This window comes from Anoplophora glabripennis, unplaced genomic scaffold (genome assembly GCF_000390285.2).
Source record: "Anoplophora glabripennis isolate ALB-LARVAE unplaced genomic scaffold, Agla_2.0 scaffold16, whole genome shotgun sequence".
Classification (NCBI taxonomy): domain Eukaryota; kingdom Metazoa; phylum Arthropoda; class Insecta; order Coleoptera; family Cerambycidae; genus Anoplophora; species Anoplophora glabripennis.
This window is the reverse complement of record NW_019416253.1, coordinates 2546763-2565733: the sequence shown is the minus strand read 5'-3', so window position 1 is coordinate 2565733 and position 18971 is coordinate 2546763. Positions and strand designations below refer to the sequence as shown.

Genomic DNA, 18971 nt, shown 5'->3' with positions numbered 1-18971 from the left:
ATTTAAAAATCAGTTTTTGACGAATTTGGAAATTTAAAAAAATCTTGAGCGACCTCTAAAAAAATTTTTTTTGAGCTGATTTTTTGAGGGGGCTCTTAAAACATTGTGGGTATACATGTTGCAAGTAACCCATTTTTAAGCACTACGTCAAGAGCGCCGCCGGACGCATCAACGTTCCAGGAAGGGTCTACGGCGGGCTGGCGCCGGCGACCAGATGCGTACTCATATACCTACGACCGACTCCACACACAGGGACTCTCTACCAAACATTCGAACCGACAACACGTCTTTTTCCACAAGCTTAGTTTTCAATAAAAATAGTTTATTTGTACCTTTGAGAAAGCGTTTTATTTCTGCTGTACAGCGAAAGCAAACCTCAACATGATAAACTAACATATTTTCACAAGAGACACGAAAAAAAAAATATTGGGCCACCCTAGTGGGCATGCTCAATAACTTACCCAAGTGTCTGTCGTACGTATGCGGGCTGAAAAGGTCCTCAGGAGTGTAAACGTGGAATCGGAATGGCAAGAAAATCTTGACGTCCGGCCTTTCCGCTAGAAGTCCACGATCTATATCTCTTGCGTTCTTCAGTTGGTTTATGCATATAGCGTCGTTCCTTTGGTTATTACATATAGCGTCCAAAGGATTTAGCACCTATTGAGGATTTTTAACATTTAACTATGTACACTGTACAGAATTAACATATGGCACTGCCCTAGATGTATGAAATTTTCGATTGCTTTACATGTTTTTTTTTTTTTTTTTTTTGTACAAAACCACGTATTTACGGCAACGGATGATAAAAATTCCCACAGACCAATTCTTTGTACAATTGGCGGCTAATTACTTTCCCTCACCATGTTCATTTTACTTTTCACAGGAAAATGAAGTGATGGAAGCTATAAGCACTATTCTAAATGTAATGGCTAATGTACACAGCACTCGATCATTTAAAAAAAGTAAAAAAGTAACGCTTTTTATATTTACATGTTTTTGATAAGAAATTTGAGCTGAACTGAATCACAGAGCAGGTATTGTACAGTGTAGGAAAGTACCGATGGTCTATCTATCAGAAGTTACGTGAGAACGATAAAGTAAGCCATAGAAATCCATGTGATAGACAAGGATGGCTATAATGAAGGCGTCTAATAGTCAACGCCCATTTCGCCCTTCCACAAATAAGAAGTGGATCTTATCGCTCTCACGTAACTTCAGATAGACCATCGGTACTTTCCTACCCTGTATATGCTCGCTGACTGAATGTCGCAGTAGGTCTGTTTATGAGTCTTGCTAGAAGCAGATGTGGCTAGTAAAAGCACAAGTCAGGTTCATTTATGTGTGTCTTTGTTTGTACATCGCAATTTGTTATAGATCATAAAAATCATCGATTTGATTGAGGTTCAGAAATCGACCAATTCTGCTTTTATTATTTCCAGATTGTGTCAATTGTCAACACATCCTGATAAAATCACTTGATCTGAATCGAGTAATACTAATAAACAGACCCAATTTTTAAATCAATGTCAACTTGTAACGACCAATATGTTAGAAAATTGAAAAGTAGTTGGTTTCAGGTTGAGCAAAAATGTTTGTTGCTTAATAACAGAGGTCTTAAAATCAACCATTTTGGGAAAAATAATATACAACTTTATCAATTCGTTTACAAAATGCATTTTATGTTTTGGTTAAATTATATTCAAGTAATTAGAGCTTAAAAATATGTTCCTATGATAATATAATTGATAGTCATAAGCTCTATTATCACATCACAAAAAAACAAGCTATTTTAAGAAAAAACTTTTATGATTCAAGATATTTTGATCTGCATTAACTTTGTTTTAGATACACATTGTTAAAAATTTATGATAAAATATGAATTATTTTAAAATTCAAATAACAATTATTATTGAGTTGTGGGTACTTACCTACATACTTCATTTTTTAAAAATTATTAACCTAACCTTATAAAAGTATCATTTAAATCATTATTAATATTATTATTATTATTTATTCTACCGTTATTCATAAAATTGTGAATATTTTTCAGTGGCACTAAACAATAAAACATTTGTAGATATTTGCAAAAATGTTATTCACTACAACGAATTATTATCGATCGATGCTGCAAACTTTTTTGCTCAATATGAGATAAACTAGCAGCTCTTGTAAATTATTTTCTAATATCTAGTATATCATGTGTTATTATCTACAATTCAATAGTTTTTGTCAAGTTCTTAAAATATTACTCATTGTTATACATACAGGGTGATTCGTTTAAGAATGTTCATCATGGCAATCTTGTAAACGGTATAAATGATGAGTAAAATTACAAGAATAAATATAAATATAATAAAACGACAAATATTTTTTTATGATAATTAGTTTTCTTTTGAATTGTGTTTCATAAATTATCAGACTTTAATCATTTTCTTTTTTGAATAACGTTGAACTATAAATATATATTAAAAAGATTGGTCATAACCAACTGTAAAACCTATATCTTTAAGTGAATCACCCTGTATATGTAGGTGAATTATTAAGAAATTGTTTAATTATAAAATTGGTTGTATATAGTTTAACTCTTAGGAAATAGTTTTATACTACATAATGACGATAATTTGACAACCTGTAAATGCATTTTCCTATTTTTAAACTTTCCCCTTTAATATATACAAAAAGGGTTTATATACATTCATCGAAAATTCAATTCTATACGTATACCTCAACGACAAAATGGAATTCTAAAGATGTCCCACTATATTACATACACATTCACTCGTCCAAACACGATGCTCACGCTTAGTTAAATTGCAGCAATTTAGCAAAATAATAACAGCAGTAACTTACACTTAGTAAGTAATAAAATTATTGCAGATTAACTAATACCTTTCTCGCTGTATGTACATCCAATATACACATCTTTACTTACCACACCCTGGGGTATTCCATAATCGTAAGTAGGTGGATTGGATGACGGTTGATAAGGCCCCCTGGCGTACCTCAAGATAGCCAATTGCTGTACCCTCCTGATACCGCATTCGCCCAATCCTCTAAGTTGCATCCAGTAGGCTGTGGGGGCTTGGTCGGCGTTTATCACGAAATCGTATCTTTCGCCTACAAAAATATATTCAGGACATTACACAGTACATCCGAATATCATAACTATATAATATAATTCATAAATTTTATTAATCGAAATCTATACTTTTGTACAAATATTCTTCAAAGGATCGTCGATTGTCAGTTCGCATTTCTGGAAAGGAAACTGCATTCAATTTGCCCAATTCCAATAAATAATACCGAATCGATTTCTTAATTCAAACGTAAAATTGTTTTTGCGTAACTCCGAAATTAATTTATCTGGAAACCCAAACGGGTCGGTTTCGAAGACTATAAATTACTTAATATTTTAATTACGGCACAATTTAAATGCCATAAAGTTGTTGGACTTCCGTTTCAATCGTATAAATTAGATAACGCAGATATCCATTTATCTAATGAATCACTCTGCCGGGAATGTTACGAACCAGTCCGTGCGTGATCAGATTTTTAATTTGCGTTTTATAAAATACATTTCTCTGTACTTGGTCGGAGCAGCGTAATAAAAATAAAACTTATTTCCTTTTTTTTTAATTCATTTATTTGTAACAAAAACAAACCTGGCAGCTTTCAGCCTTACCTATGTACCTTGTAATTATTTTTCGTCAATAACTACGTTAGCTAACAATGTTTCATCGTTGTTCGCTAAAGAAATTCAGATTACTTCATGTCCATACAACGCGAACAATAGAGACTTAAGGCAGTGCCAAAGACGTAAGCGTAAACGTAGAAAATGACAGACACGCGTGCGCAGTTGCGGTATTTCTTATGTTTTTCTAGTAAGTATCAGTTTCTTTAGTGAATAGAAATGAACAGTAACTTAGTCTTTAAGGAAACTATTTTATTTACCTAATATTTGTTTACTATTCATGTAGCTACCAATTCGGAACGATTTAATTGTTCAGTTTCATTTTTAAAAGAGAAAATATTACCGAATTTCACAACAAACATGTAGAAAGTAAAATGTGAAAATAAGTGCTCTTTAAGTTATTTATTATGTATGTTTAGAATTCTTGCCAGCTGTTTTGACAACTGTGATTCTTCAATATTTATTAACAAATATTTATATGTTATGTCAGATTATTGCTTGGTGTTGAAAATGAAATTGGCACTGAAAAGTGTAGTGATACTATAACCTTTAACTCATACAAACAACTTTGTATGATTCATCTCTTATCTCAATCTAGATTCTTCTATTTCCTTTGTTCCGAATTTATAGTTGTTAAAAAAGGAATAACTGGAAAACCATATTAAAATTAACTTCTCTGTCATTGAGAGAGATGACAATCGATCGACAACATTACCGACCTCCAATATTGAGAGAAAGGAACATGAAGCAATCTAATTTTTTTTCTGAAGTCTATTTTTTCTGTAGGTAATTATCTGGGAAAATTGAATACATAAATTCCTGTTAAATCTAATTGTTCGGAACTGTACACATTTTTTCATAGTATTTCTATCAATTGTCATTTGTGAGTCGAGTTAAACGATTTTTTTCAACGAACCAATGTATATTTTCCACAGGTAAATTGTTTTGTTGCTATACTGAAATTTGGTTAATTATTTGATCTAAATAATGGCGAGTCTCTAGAGCTATAGCCTAAATAAAAAACGGTGGTTTTCAACAAATTTTACAAGAGCTATCAGCTTCGTGGAAATTAGTCCAAGCATTATAGAGAAATGCTTACAGAAATTATTACCTGGACAAAAAAAATATGACCGTATAGAAAATTAAATTTTAAATTGAGTTTCTTGTTCTTTAAACTCGATCCAATATGGCGAACATGGTTAAAAAAAATCGCAAAGTTGAAAAAAACGGTTTTTCTAAAATAACTAAAAAAATATAGCACGGATTGAAAAATTTTAAATGAGAAAGTTGTAGGTTTTAAAAAGATCTATCGACTGATTTTTTGAAAGTATCGATTGCTTTGTTACTTTTCGAGATATATCGAAAAAACCGTTAAAAATCTTCTCTTTTCTCTTCTTCTATAACTCGTTTACATTTACGTGCCCATATTTGCTATTTACTGCAAGCATAGCCCGCGGCAAGCCAAAAAAGTACATTTTTGAAAAATTTAAAAATATTAATTATTTTTCGAGATATATCGATTTTTTGAAAAAAAGGCGCTCTCGAAAATTGGCTAGATCTTCTCAGCGGATAGCCCTACAGTAACGATTTTCGGTTTATTTTCTTCGTAAAGAGTTATATTATCATGCTGTTAAAAAATGTTGACGATTTTATTAATTTTAAGGATCAAAAAATGACTGAAAAAGTTGCACTTTTTTTGGGTATGTTTTTTTCAAATAACTATTTCAATTTTTATTATTTTTTTGTACTTAATCTGGGGTAGCTAAACACGAATATTATAGCATTTTCGCCTTAGAAGCAAAATAGACCCGTAAATGTTTAGTTTTCTTTCTTTAAAAGTCATTTTCATAAAATAAAAATTGAAATAGTAATTTGAAAAAAACATACCCAAAAAAGTGCAACTTATTCAAAGTCATTTTTTGATCCTTAAAATTAATAAAATCGTCAACATTTTTTAACAGCATGATAATATAACTCTTTACGAAGAAAATAAACCGAAAATCGTTACTGTAGGGCTATCCGCTGAGAAGATCTAGCCAATTTTCGAGAGCGCCTTTTTTTCAAAAAATCGATATATCTCGAAAAATAATTAATATTTTTAAATTTTTCAAAAATGTACTTTTTTGGCTTGCCGCGGGCTATGCTTGCAGTAAATAGCAAATATGGGCACGTAAATGTAAACGAGTTATAGAAGAAGAGAAAAGAGAAGATTTTTAACGGTTTTTTCGATATATCTCGAAAAGTAACAAAGCAATCGATACTTTCAAAAAATCAGTCGATAGATCTTTTTAAAACCTACAACTTTCTCATTTAAAATTTTTCAATCCGTGCTATATTTTTTTAGTTATTTTAGAAAAACCGTTTTTTTCAACTTTGCGATTTTTTTTAACCATGTTCGCCATATTGGATCGAGTTTAAAGAACAAGAAACTCAATTTAAAATTTAATTTTCTATACGGTCATATTTTTTGTGTCCAGGTAATAATTTCTGCAAATTTAACATTAATCCGTGACAGAATGCTTGGACTAAATAGATATACTAGTTCTTCTTCAATATTTCTTACCGAATTTTCTTTGGATTTTTTTCAATCATAAAAGTTCCTCTGCAGTTGCAAGACCTCTTAAAGACTTTAATAATATGAGTTTATTACAAAATATTTGGTTTGCAGGCTTTGCAGAGAAAATTTTCTGGATTGGTTGTGGTGCTAGACTTCTTGAAGTTTTGAAGACATGTGTCTTCCTTCTTTTTAAAAAAACTCTAAATCTACAGCCTCCTAAGATGTGGCAACCATCTTGGAATTTGTTCAACCATTTACCAAAAGGTTCATGCAAGTTTCAACTAAAACCAAAGCGAGTACGTCACTTACCAGAGAATGATATAATAGTGTTGACGAGAACAGGGTGCACTGGTTCCCCATCGGTGGCGATCAAGGTTAAGTTGTGTCCTTGAATGGTAAGCTGAGCCGGACAAACGGAAGCGAAGGAATTGATCATCCTGAACCTGTACCTCCTTCCTGGTGTCATGGTGAAGACTTCCAAAGGCGTGTTGGTCATGAATCCGGTGTTGGGATCCCTGAACTGACCCTTACCGTTGATCAACAAACTCTCTGGGTCTTGACCGGTGTTGACAGCCAATCTTCCTGGGAACCTTTCAGCGGCGTCTTCGTGCATCCAATCGCTGAGGAGCATGACGTGGGTGGTGAGATCGTAGTCGTACAGGTGGCTGTTGGGATCCTTGGATGGAGGTTGACGGATGGCGATGCTGCCGTAGAGACCGTCCATCTTCTGCAGACCGGTGTGAGCGTGCCAGAAGTGGGTTCCTGCGTTTCCGGCCACCCATTGGTATCTGGAAGATTGGTAAAAGATTCGTTTAAGTTTACAAGTACCGACAGAAAGTTTCACAGCTTATTTTACTGGTTAAAATGTTTAAATTCATCATAATATAGTTTCTGGTAAGATGTTCAAGAATAAAAAAATAGACAAAAGTTCAAGTTCAAGAATAAAAAAATAGACAAAAATGGCTTTGAACAATATGATCGTTCATATTCTAATTTTTTTATAGTTTTGGTCGAGTCGAATCACATTTTCAGAAAATATCGGTTATAAATAGTTTGTATTCATAAACACATGTATTGAATTGAGTATTCGACACGAATACAAAATATTCATTCTTCATAAATTTTCTATGAACACTAAATACTGTACTAGTATTCTGTATTGTATTACTTTTTGACCAACTCTGACGCTGGAATTGATATTGAACATTGTGTTCTATATTTTCACTGGATTTTTTCCATGTTGCTTTCTTTTTTTAATAGGAATATTAGCGGAATATTATTTTACTATAAATTTTGATTTACTCGAATCATAGTTTCAGGAAATAACGATTGCAAATAAAATATTCATAAATACGTATACTGGATAGTATTCGACATATACACACAAAATATTCAGTATTCTTGAACTTTATACGTATGCTGAATACTGTAATCATTATTCTAATTCTGTGGTGTATTCATGAATACATATACCGAATGTATTCGACTCATACTGAATGTTATTCGACACATACTGAATGGTATTCGACAAGTACTTACACAAAATATTCGACACTTATTTAATGAATACTGTATTTAATAATTCTATTACTTTTTTACTAAAACTCTGGCGCTAGAATCGATATTCGAGAGTTGTATGATTGCGAATCCATCGATGTATTTGTTATTTTTCAAGAGATAAGTGTGAAGCTAAATTTTTTAATCTCTTTATTCATTGGTAATTTAACAACAGCGTTTCTTTTACTCGACCAATGGTTTGCTATGTTTACATAACCAGTTAAATGAAATACCTAGTTGGAAAAGTGTTAATGTCGATTACCACATGTATATGTTTGCAAGGCCAAATATTTCTGCGAAGGTTGAATTAAATAACTAAATTTTTAGTGGTATGTTTCATTCGCTGCAACAGCGGCATCTAAGTAAGAGTGGTGAAGGAAAATGTAGTCAAAAAGGGACAAATATTTATTCGTTTTAAATCAATTGGTTTCTGCATCTATTGTTATTAACATTGTTTCGTTGTACCTGTTTCCACATTTTCTAAAAATCAGTGGGGATATGTATAATAAGAGCAATTTTTTTAATTGTGCAAAGCAGCTGGTGAATTGTCAGCACTGCAAGAATATGCTGGACGTTATTGATCTAAAAAAATAAAAATACTTAAATACCGATATATTTTTTCGATAATTGTGTACCATGACACGGAACCACTTCCTACAACAATCTTGACCTTATTATTTTTCCGTTACACAAATACAAATAACTCTGATTCAACAATTTTTTCATTCGGTTGATTGTTCGTTGCATAATTACCGAATAGTTATTTCTGTTACAAAAATTTCACTTCCAAGCAAAATTATACCGTAAAAACCGCAGTAGCCGCTTACTCCGATTTTTGCTCACCATTTACGGAGTCTAATAGCAACGTTTACCGGAACCTTATTACAAGCAGCCCACATGATTACTGTAATATCTGAAAATGGCGTGTATGGTCATGAGGCGTTTGCCGACATAAAATGTTATCTGTAATCTAACTACCTGTTATAACATTACGTAGAATAATCCGCGCAAAGCGAATCGAGAACCAAGCAGTGGGCAAAAAAAGTGTACAGTACTTCTGTAATAGTCGAGGGGTTTTGATAATTACACAGTAACACAAATAAAGTAAAGTAGTCTGTACTTTTCATGCGAGATATGTTATCAGTAGTATTTTTGCATCCTGATCACGAATCCGGTGTCAAAATTGAGCTATCACATCACAGGAATTTCCTAACCTCAAAAAACAGGTCAAAATAGCAAAAATTCACGAAAAAGTGTTAGGACAACTAGAAAAATTGTTTTTTTCTATATTCAAATATTCATTTATATAGTTAAGACCTCGCCGAACGTGAATTAGCGGTCAGAATTGATGGTTCTTTTTCTAACCTCAAAAAAACGGGTCAATTAATGTCAGATATCACGAATTTTCAAAAAATTAGAAATTCGCGCCAAATTTGGTATACAGGGGTTTTCGAGGTCGCTGATCACGGATCTAAGGTCAATTTTGCAAAATTCAAGATGGCTGATCCAAGATGGCCCACCAAATTTTCAAAAAATAACATTCGCATCGAATTTGGTATAAAGGGGTTTTCGGGGTCGCTGATCACGAATTCGAGGTCAATTTTGCAAAATTCAAGATGGCGGTCGACCACCAAATTTTCAAAAAATAACATATTCGCGCCAAATTTGGTATACCGAGGTTTTCGAGGTCGCTGATCACGAATACGAAGTCAGATTTACAAAATTCAACCCGTGAATAGATCTTTTACAGAAAAAAGAACATGATATAGCCGAAAAAAGTATATTAACACGTGATTGGGTACTCAGGTTATAAAGTAAAATATTACATAATGAGTTTCGCAGTTCTGACCTCGAATACGTAATCAGCGACCCCGAAAACCTCCGTATACCAAATCTGCTGCGATTCTGTTATTATTTGAAAATTTAGTCGGCCATTTTGGATCCGCCATCTTGAATTTTGCAAAATTGACCTCGGATCCGTGATCAGCGACCCAGAAAATCTACGTATACCAAATTTGGCGTGAATCTGTTATTGTTTGAAAATTCGTGATATCTGACTTTAATTGACCCATTTTTTTGAGGTTAGAAAAAGAACCATTAATGCTGACCACGGATTCACGTTGGGCGGGATCTTAACTATATAAATGAACGTTTGAATACAGAGAAAAAAATTTTTGTATTTTTCCTAGCACTTTTTCATGAATTTTTGCTATTTTTTACCTGTTTTTTGAGGTTAGCAAATTCCTGTGATGTGATAGCTCGATTTTGACATTCTGATTCGTGATTAGGAGGCAAAAATACTACAGATAACATATGTCACATGAAAACTACAGACTACTTTTCTTTTTTGTGTGGCTGAAGTTGTTGACGTCGAAAACTTGTTTTCGTCTTCTGAACATCTCTGAAAGTCAAAAAAAGTTCAGAAGACGAAAAGAGATTGATTTTTGAACGCCAACAACTTTTTAAAGCACGCGAAAGAAAGTGTTTTATGTACTATATTTTGTATTTGTCTACTTCTTTCAGGGTGAGATTTTCTGGTTAGGCAAAACTTATTTCACTAAATTAAAAATCTTCTCACAGATGGCAATATACCCAAAAAAATAAAGAAAAAAACTGAAAACAGTTGCTATTTGTATGCTACAAATAAGTAACTTCAAACAATATCAAATTTCTCATCAAACAAATTGAAAATTTTCAAATATATGGCCCATCAAACGTTTCAGTGTTTCAATGTTCAACAGAACAAGTAGATAATGTGGCAATTTATAGCGTCCTAAACTGAATTACAACCAGACAGAAAAAATTGCTTACCTATGCAGGTGTATCAGTATATATCCGTATTGCAATCGTGTATTGCACTTATGCTCGATTACTAAGTACCAATTTTGTCTTAATTCCGAAAATTATAGTAGGTATACAAAATTCCCACGTAACTGAGACATTTGCCTTCTCTCGCGAATATCCGATTTAAACCAGCCACATGTTATATAAACATGTAGAAAGTAGTACGCAAGTTGTATATTGATTATAAGCAAATTCTGTTTTATTACTCTAATATATTACTTGAGAGAAACACACGATACCGGATTTGTATCTGTTAGTGCAACGCCTGTTTAAAGGCGCTGCAAAAAATATACTGCAATGACTATTACCGACAGAGACCGAATTGTTAGAAGCGTAGGTGCATTTATTGCATTGGTGTCAATTTAATAATTAAAACAATCAGCATTTTCCAATAATAATGAAATAGCAGATGAAAGTACTTTGTTGTCATCATAAGAAACTGTCCATTCTTCTAATTTTTACAGTTTGCTTCTCATTTTAAGTGCTAGTAAGCTTTTACTTGGATATTTCCTTTTAAACCAAGAAAGTGATTTTACCTGGGTGAACCATTATCTGCCCACGGGTTTTTAGCACAATGGAACAATAAATGGAGGTGTAAAATTAAAGGATATCGCGTCCTTTGATGTAGAAAGTAGCCTGCATTGTTGCTGTTCAGAGAAGTAGTTAAAGGGATAGAGTAAGAGTTGTTTATAATAAGAAATATTAGAAGAATAAAGGCTTAGATGTATAACTAAGCATAAGTATTATGGGAAGCAACTTCTCTGCGGACTAAAGCCCTGAACATCATTGAATTACACCAACAATATCTAGTAAATGGCTAAAATATTTCGAGTACAATTCAAACAGGCATTGAGCGGTGACCACCTAAGTAATAATTTAAGTTTTTCGAAATTTTTAAAATTTATAAAGAATGTTTAAAACCATCTGAAGGATTTATAGTTTTATCATTACTCGGATCCATTACTTATTAAGTATATTCGATTATTAATAATAAAACTCCTATAAAACTACAGCCAGAGAAAGTCCAAAAGGCTTTATTGTAGCAGGGGCGACTAGTAATTTTGGTTTCTATGAGGATGCGTCTGTCACAAATCAAGCAGAAACTCACCTGAACGTGTTACCTTGCTGGATGGGGCATTGGGTTACGAACGGCACGCCGTCGTAGTACTGAGTGCCTCTTTGCCATACTCCATGCCAATGGATGGTCACTTCCATACCTTCCATGTGATTCTCTACATCGACGACAACTTTGTCTCCTTCGCATACTTGTATGCTGGGTCCCGGCACCATACGGTTGGCGGTGAGGATTCCCCTTTCGACACCGTCGGCCAAAACACATTGGCAATGGGACGACACTGTATTCGTCGCGTTCGGCGTACAGACTTGACAAGCTCTGTAAAGAGGAGAACATAATTTTTATTATAGTGTATCAATATAGTGATAAGTGCATCAATATTTGTTTCCATTATTGAAGCGTTGAAATATCAAAGTACCAAAAAGTGATATTTGAGGTATTTGACATAAATAGTATTAAATTTAAATTAATTTTCCGTAGCAACGCGTCTAAATAAGAAGATAGGTTAAATAAAGTTGTGTGCGCATAAGTAGACAATGTCTACTGTATTACAGAGAGAAGCAGAAGTGACAAGCAGAAGGTACATAGTGAGATCTACTAATAGAGAAATATATACGAGTATATACGATACTTTATTTAATTTATTTTAAGACTTTGTATTTTCTGAACTTACTATTTACTTATGTACATAAATATATCGTACAAAACTACTTGTCATAATTGTTGAGAGTTTAATGATTAAAAATAATTGGCGGATTGTTAAATTGGGTTTTATTATAAATTTATGAAATTACAACAGCAACACTATGTCCTTATCTAGAACTGACTATTTAACGATTATTACTTGTTTGGCCCTAACTTCCACAGTTTCTGCATCCATTTTAATTAGGAGCAAACGGAACACAGCACTCTGTAACTATATGCACATGTTATATTATGGACATGATCTAAGAACAACAAGAAACACTACCTTTTAATATAGTCCATACTAGCCTATTGAACTACACAATAACTACAGGCAAAGACACGACTGTCAGGGGACAACACAACTTGGTCACGTGATTGGAGTAATTTTTAAATAATATTTTTTACTATTGAACTGATAATAGTTTTAAACTATATAAAAATTTAACTTTTATAACCAGCTGATTCACATTTAAGAAATTATATATTTCCTTTAAAGTTTAATTGTAACGCTTGATAGGCCAATATAAAATAATATTTATTAAATAAAAACGAATATAAATTTGAATTAAAAATGTTGTTCTTTTAATTCGCCTAACAAATATTCTAAAATCATAAATGGTTTTATTAAATCTAATTTGTTAATTATACCTAGACAAACCTGTTGCAAACTGTTTCTTTTTTTAATTCAAACAAATCAAATGACTTGTATTGAATGTAACTGGTTTAACTCACAATCAATGTAACTAGCATAAATGTAAACTAACTGCATTCAAAACAACCGATTGCTTTAATAGAAAGTAATTGTTTTTTCAGTGTAGCCACTGCGATCCGTCAGACATAAATTTCCCTCCTGTTTTTTCAAAAATTGTTTTAAACTGAAATATGTCGAAAAGTCCTGAATCAAACAGTAACACATTATACAGGGTGGTCGCGATGTAATGGGCCAAAATTCATGACTAGATTCCTGACGTGAAAATATTGTGTTTTAGACAAACTCACCTTAGTCCAAATGTTGATACTTACAGAGATACAGGGTGTTTAATGCAAAATATTATTTTAGTTTATTTCCATTTATTTCTTAATAAATGCAAATATCTACACAAAATTTAGGGGTTTGGGGTTCTTTGGACGGAGGAATTGAAATTTGTTCACATTTTGGTATAGTATAGCTTTTTTGTGTAAAAGAAGTTGTAAAATCAGAATTTGCTACCTGAGAATTAGATTTTTGAAAGATAAAAAAGTTCTGTCGTTTTCAACGCATTCGACCTAGCACAGGTGGCGCTCTCTATGAGCTACAAGCAAACCATGGATATATTTCAATCTCTCGCCCGAGAAAACCCTTAACACCAAAATTTCATCTCGATATGAGCATTTATTATGAAATAAATAAGAAAAAACTAAAATAATATTTTGCATTAAACACCCTGTATCTCTGTAAGTATCAACATTTGGACTAAGGTGAGTTTGTCTAAATCGCAATATTTTCACGTCAGGAATCTAGTCATGAATTTTGGCCCATTACATCGCGACCACCCTGTATATTTCTGAAAAGAGAAAAATTTAACGAAGCAAAGTATGCACTAATATATAGGGTGTACATTTTAAAAAAAATGTTTTCTTTAATTTAGTGATTTCCATTATTCAATTGTTTTTTCTAATAGGTACTGTATTATAAAAATTCATAAAAAAGATAAAACTTTTTTGTAATTTCAATAATAAACTCATAATGAGTTGTCAGATTATAGTGACTAACCCTGTACACTAGTTATTTTTAACATTTTGGTGAATAATTCAAGAGAGAAAAGTTGACAAAATTGAGTCGTTTCAATTTAATTTTTTTTGAAGAGCTAATTTTGCGACTCCGAAAAAAAGATGCAATGAGAGATCTCTAAAGGGTTGCAACTCCTATAGCAGACGTTTTTGGAAATAAATTTATATAGAAGACCACGTTTATTATTCTGCAAAAATAAAGTTTTTCGCAATATTAAAGACACATTCCTAATAATTTCCAGTTCTTATATTAAACAGATACTTCTAAATTTACTTTATCTACAGGATCCACACTTTAGATTAAGTGTACGTTTCCTTTTACAAATCATGTCCGTGGTTAATTTTACAGTAAGATACCATGTATATGAAACGGAATTATAGTGGACATTTATAATTCCAAGCTATTATAAAACTGGTTGATCCGCTCGCCACCTGTGGAAAAGGCGTTAATAAAACTCTTAGAGATGACTGCCCACTTTTAAACCAACTCACGACTAAATTCTAATTGAAAAAACTGAAATATTAAATGATTAAACGTCAAAATAAATTTAAATTCATACCCTCTGATCGATCTGCCTGGGTTGCCCGTCTGATCGCACGTTGCTATCTCCATTTTCCATAAGCGGATATAAAATCCGGCACGAGCCGGAAGATCATATGTTAACGCGGATTAATAACATCCCAAAGTGATGTAAACATTTCTCCAATCGCGAGTGATTAAAATTCTGCTCATATATCACTAATAAATGCAAATGAAGTCAATGGGATCAGAGGTATGCGTTGTGCATAAAAATACATAATTTATTTACCGTGACTGGCTACTCAACTCCTGGTTTAGATAGGCAGCAGTAATTATGAAACATATGTCGCATTAATAGGTAGGAAAAAATGACATGAATTAATCATTAAAAACTATAATTGGTACACGCAGGATGTCCATTGTGTTCTCCGAAACGAGTTCGTATTCGATTGTTGCCCTCTTGTCTGATTAACTTGATTTGCATTTGTTTTGGTAGCTATTTTTAGACTGCTGTTGAGAAACAACCGTTACCGAAAATCGAATACGCTTTTTGCCTGTACTTTTCGGAATATAAGCCTTCAAGATTCTACCCCCTCCCTCCCATAATTTTTTAAATACGCCAGTGAATATCTAACGTTTTTAAAAAACCTCAAGATATGGCAAAGTTTTTGATACTCTTTACTTTTTGTCCTGGGACCATTCGTCCAAGTAAAAAGCAATTGTTTTGCGCACACCAAAAGTTCTAAAATGGTTTTAGAATAAAAAATTCGTCAATCCAGCTTTAGATTGCACAAAAATTATTCGAATCATCTGTGAAATAGGTACGCTAAAATAGATCAAATCATTACAAATATATCAAAAACGGGTAAATACATGAAAATACCATTAGAAATGGGTCCTAAACTTCTAAAAACTTCAAGACAAAATGCTTAAGGCTTGGAATATATAATAATTTCAGGATATATCACCATGCATCTAAAGAGCTTTAGAATCCTTAAGAAAGCACTAAAACTACATATGACAAAGTACTATATAACGGTTTCAAAAGTATTAGCATTAAATTGTACACAAATTCTTCAAATCCGCTATGAAATACGGTAAAATTGGAGGAATCGCATTGAAAATATATAGAAGACAGCGGCATCAAAATGTCACTAGAAATACATCGAAAGTTTAAGAATTTTTTTCAAGATAGGTAATCTAACGAAAGGACAATCGTTTCCCAAAAGTTTTCTCATTTATATTTATCGTTTTTTCTCTCGTTTATTGTATTTGTGCAGGCCGATTAAATTCTATTTGAATATAGCCTATACTCTGAGGAATAATTATACTAAAGGGAAAAGGTTTACCGTTGTACAATTTTTTTTTTGTAGTTGAACATTTGTTTTTTTTATAATTTATTGTTTGTTAGTTAGTATGTGGTGTGAATAAAGCCATTATAAAAATATAAAATAATATATTTTCCTGTTACATTATACATTCCATATTGAACTCGACATGTCTCGAAAACAAGTAAATATTGGGGAAAACTTTATATTACAAAAATTACTCAAAATTTAACGATCTTTCAGATGGACCGCATTTGTATCTTCCAGGAATCAAAAAATTTTTAGTATCGCCACGCCATCTATACAGAAAGATTTGAACTAACAATTCTAACTGAAATTTGAAGCTATTCGAGGAACCTAACAACCCCAGTTTGCGGAACTAAAATAAATCTCGTCATTTCAGAGATATTGCCAGCGGGCGTGTTAAATGACACACCCTGTATATTTACAGTTTTTACGCACACTTTGTAGATCCATTAAATTTTATTTGAGATACCCTCCCGAAGGTCGTCTCGAAGATAGACATTTTTCTCTTTTAGATTTACCGCCTTTATCCCTTTTTGTTTGTTACATTTAGATATTTTACCCTCTCTCGACCCCTTAGACACTCTGCCAATCCATGGTGTTATTTGAAAAGAAAAAGGAAAATCGTTATAGAAAGTCATCTCGACGTTAGATATTTTTTCGCTTTTACTTTTACAATTTATACACACATGTCAATTGAATTCATCAAACCAAAAAAACCACTCTGAAATTGTATTGATATTCAGCTTCAGCTCCATTAAAAGATTTGTTTTTTGTGTGCGCATGTGTGTTTGAAAAAGCATCTTCAAAGGAAAAAACTAGTTTATACTAAACAGTGAAAGTATATAATTAATTTTTGCAGTACTCTTTTACCTGAAGTATTGTTTTTGTTGAGGTCAAGGGAATAGATGTATCTAACATTTCTTCTATTACTTATATTTTCTAATTTCATTTAAATGGTTTCCAAACATCCTTATACGTACCTTCGCATCTAAACAGGCTGTAGAAATATCACGTAAATTATTAAGATTTTCATTTTATGTAAATAATTTGCAATTATACACAAATAACTACAAGCACCTGCTTTATGATTAACATTAATCTAGACTAGAACATTATAAATACTTAATCTTGAACGTTCAAAGATTTACGTAAGGACGTACTCTGCTGTTGGTTACTTTCTCTGTAGAAATGTTTCATTGATTTACAATTAATCATAATAAACAAATGGCTGATATCAATCTGGCTTATCCTTTAATAATACCAATTACGCTTTCTCTTGTGTAATAAATATGTTGTAATTGAAAGCGTTTGCCAAGATAAAAAGGTACTTAGAGAGTTTTAAAGTCTAGCTCCAAGCTTTACATGTGGAATAGGTGAATTGGTTTTAAGATAAATCTAATCCACTTACGCGCCAAGTACGGTGTAGTATTCCAAGGTGAAGTGGTAGTAACAAATCCTTGGTGCTTCCCCTTCCCTGCAAGCCCTAGCACATTCCTCCGGAGACGACAACGACGGGTTCTTCCTTAGTTCTTCCGTAGAAGACGTCCTATAGTTCAAATGTTTGCTCTTCGTGGAGAAGGTATTCCTTCCTCCCCCAGAGCTTCCCTCTCTAGATCCAGAGCTCTCTCTGGAACCGTACGGTCCTCTTTCGGGGTGGGTCTGGAAGACGCCATGCGTGGAGGAGAAGAAGTCTGAGTTGCTGCTCACGTCGTCTTGGATCCACGAAGCCGAAGCTGATTGGTCAGCAGCTGCAAGAGAAGGAACGTGTAGAGTTAGAGAATCTTTAATTTTAAAATAGTTGTAGTCTCCAAGTAAAAAAGAGCATCACTGATAATGCAACAAATGAAACACGACCTATTTATGGTAACCGATATCCAAATAGACTTTATCACGTGGTTTTAGATACTGGCAGTGTTGTTCCTCGCCCTGGGCAAATTCCCGTACATGTAAAAGAGCAGATATTCAAGAGAGGTAAAGAAAATATAGCTGATTGAATTCGTTGTAACTCAAGTGTTTTCTAGCCTTCTTCCTCATCTGTGAGGAACAAGACGATGTTATGATTTCATCAGAAGTCCGTCTGCTGTTGAAATTATTGACGATATAAACTGCGTAGTAGCAAAGAAAATGCCATTGTTCGGATAGCTAATTGTTGTTTTTACATTTAACATCACTAAATGATAAATTTTTGTACAAGGTTGTATTTTTATTAGTTACACGCTTTTGTTAATTAAAAATTAATTATTTATTCCAAATAATCTCTTCATACATATTCAAGTATTATCATCATCCAAGGACGTCATGAATATTACAGCAATTCAGCAACTGTTAATATCAGGTAAAGTGGCTTACATTTTAACAAACTCTGTCATAACTAGGCTTAGTGTGGCGAGGAGTTTAACAGAACCGTAGTCAGATTACGAATGAAAATATTAATATGGTTACAGAAAATATGTCGCAACATAGTACTATGCAACCAACATTGCACGACTGGTACATACTTGGCCTTGTTTCTATGTTTATTATTCTAAAATTTGATCAATATAACGTATACTTATTGTTAATAACAATTGTTGTACTTTTATTATCGGTTTTGTACCTCTGTACTATCATTAGGAACTTTCCAAGTCCGTATCTGATCTAAGTACGACAAAATTCTACAGATGTTGTAAGTAATTATTGCAAACTAATATACGAAACCATGTGATTCTACAAAAGGTGAACGCTATAAATGACTCTTCTCGATCGCGTGGAATCTATTACGAAATAATTTTTGGGCCGCTGCTAGAAACTTACTATCGAATTGCAGACGTTCTTTTTAACAAATTATCGACAGTACAGCATTCATGCCTAAAGATAATAAAACAAAATATGCGAAACGACGGGAAATTTTGTTCTAAAAAGATGGCATACTTACA

At 32.9% G+C, this 18971-nt stretch overlaps 1 protein-coding gene across 1 annotated transcript in view; it reads right to left on the bottom strand.

Annotated features, from left to right (window-relative positions):
• Positions 1 to 18971, bottom strand: part of LOC108914203 (laccase) — an 89721-nt gene that overhangs the window by 4364 nt on the left and 66386 nt on the right. Inside the window, exons 2-6 of the mRNA XM_018719958.1 lie at positions 17465 to 17804; positions 11758 to 12042; positions 6558 to 7036; positions 2933 to 3117; positions 462 to 657 (exon numbers count right to left, since the gene is read on the bottom strand). Coding sequence (XP_018575474.1) covers positions 462 to 657; positions 2933 to 3117; positions 6558 to 7036; positions 11758 to 12042; positions 17465 to 17804 — 1485 coding nt within the window. The remainder of the gene's footprint in view (positions 1 to 461; positions 658 to 2932; positions 3118 to 6557; positions 7037 to 11757; positions 12043 to 17464; positions 17805 to 18971) is intronic.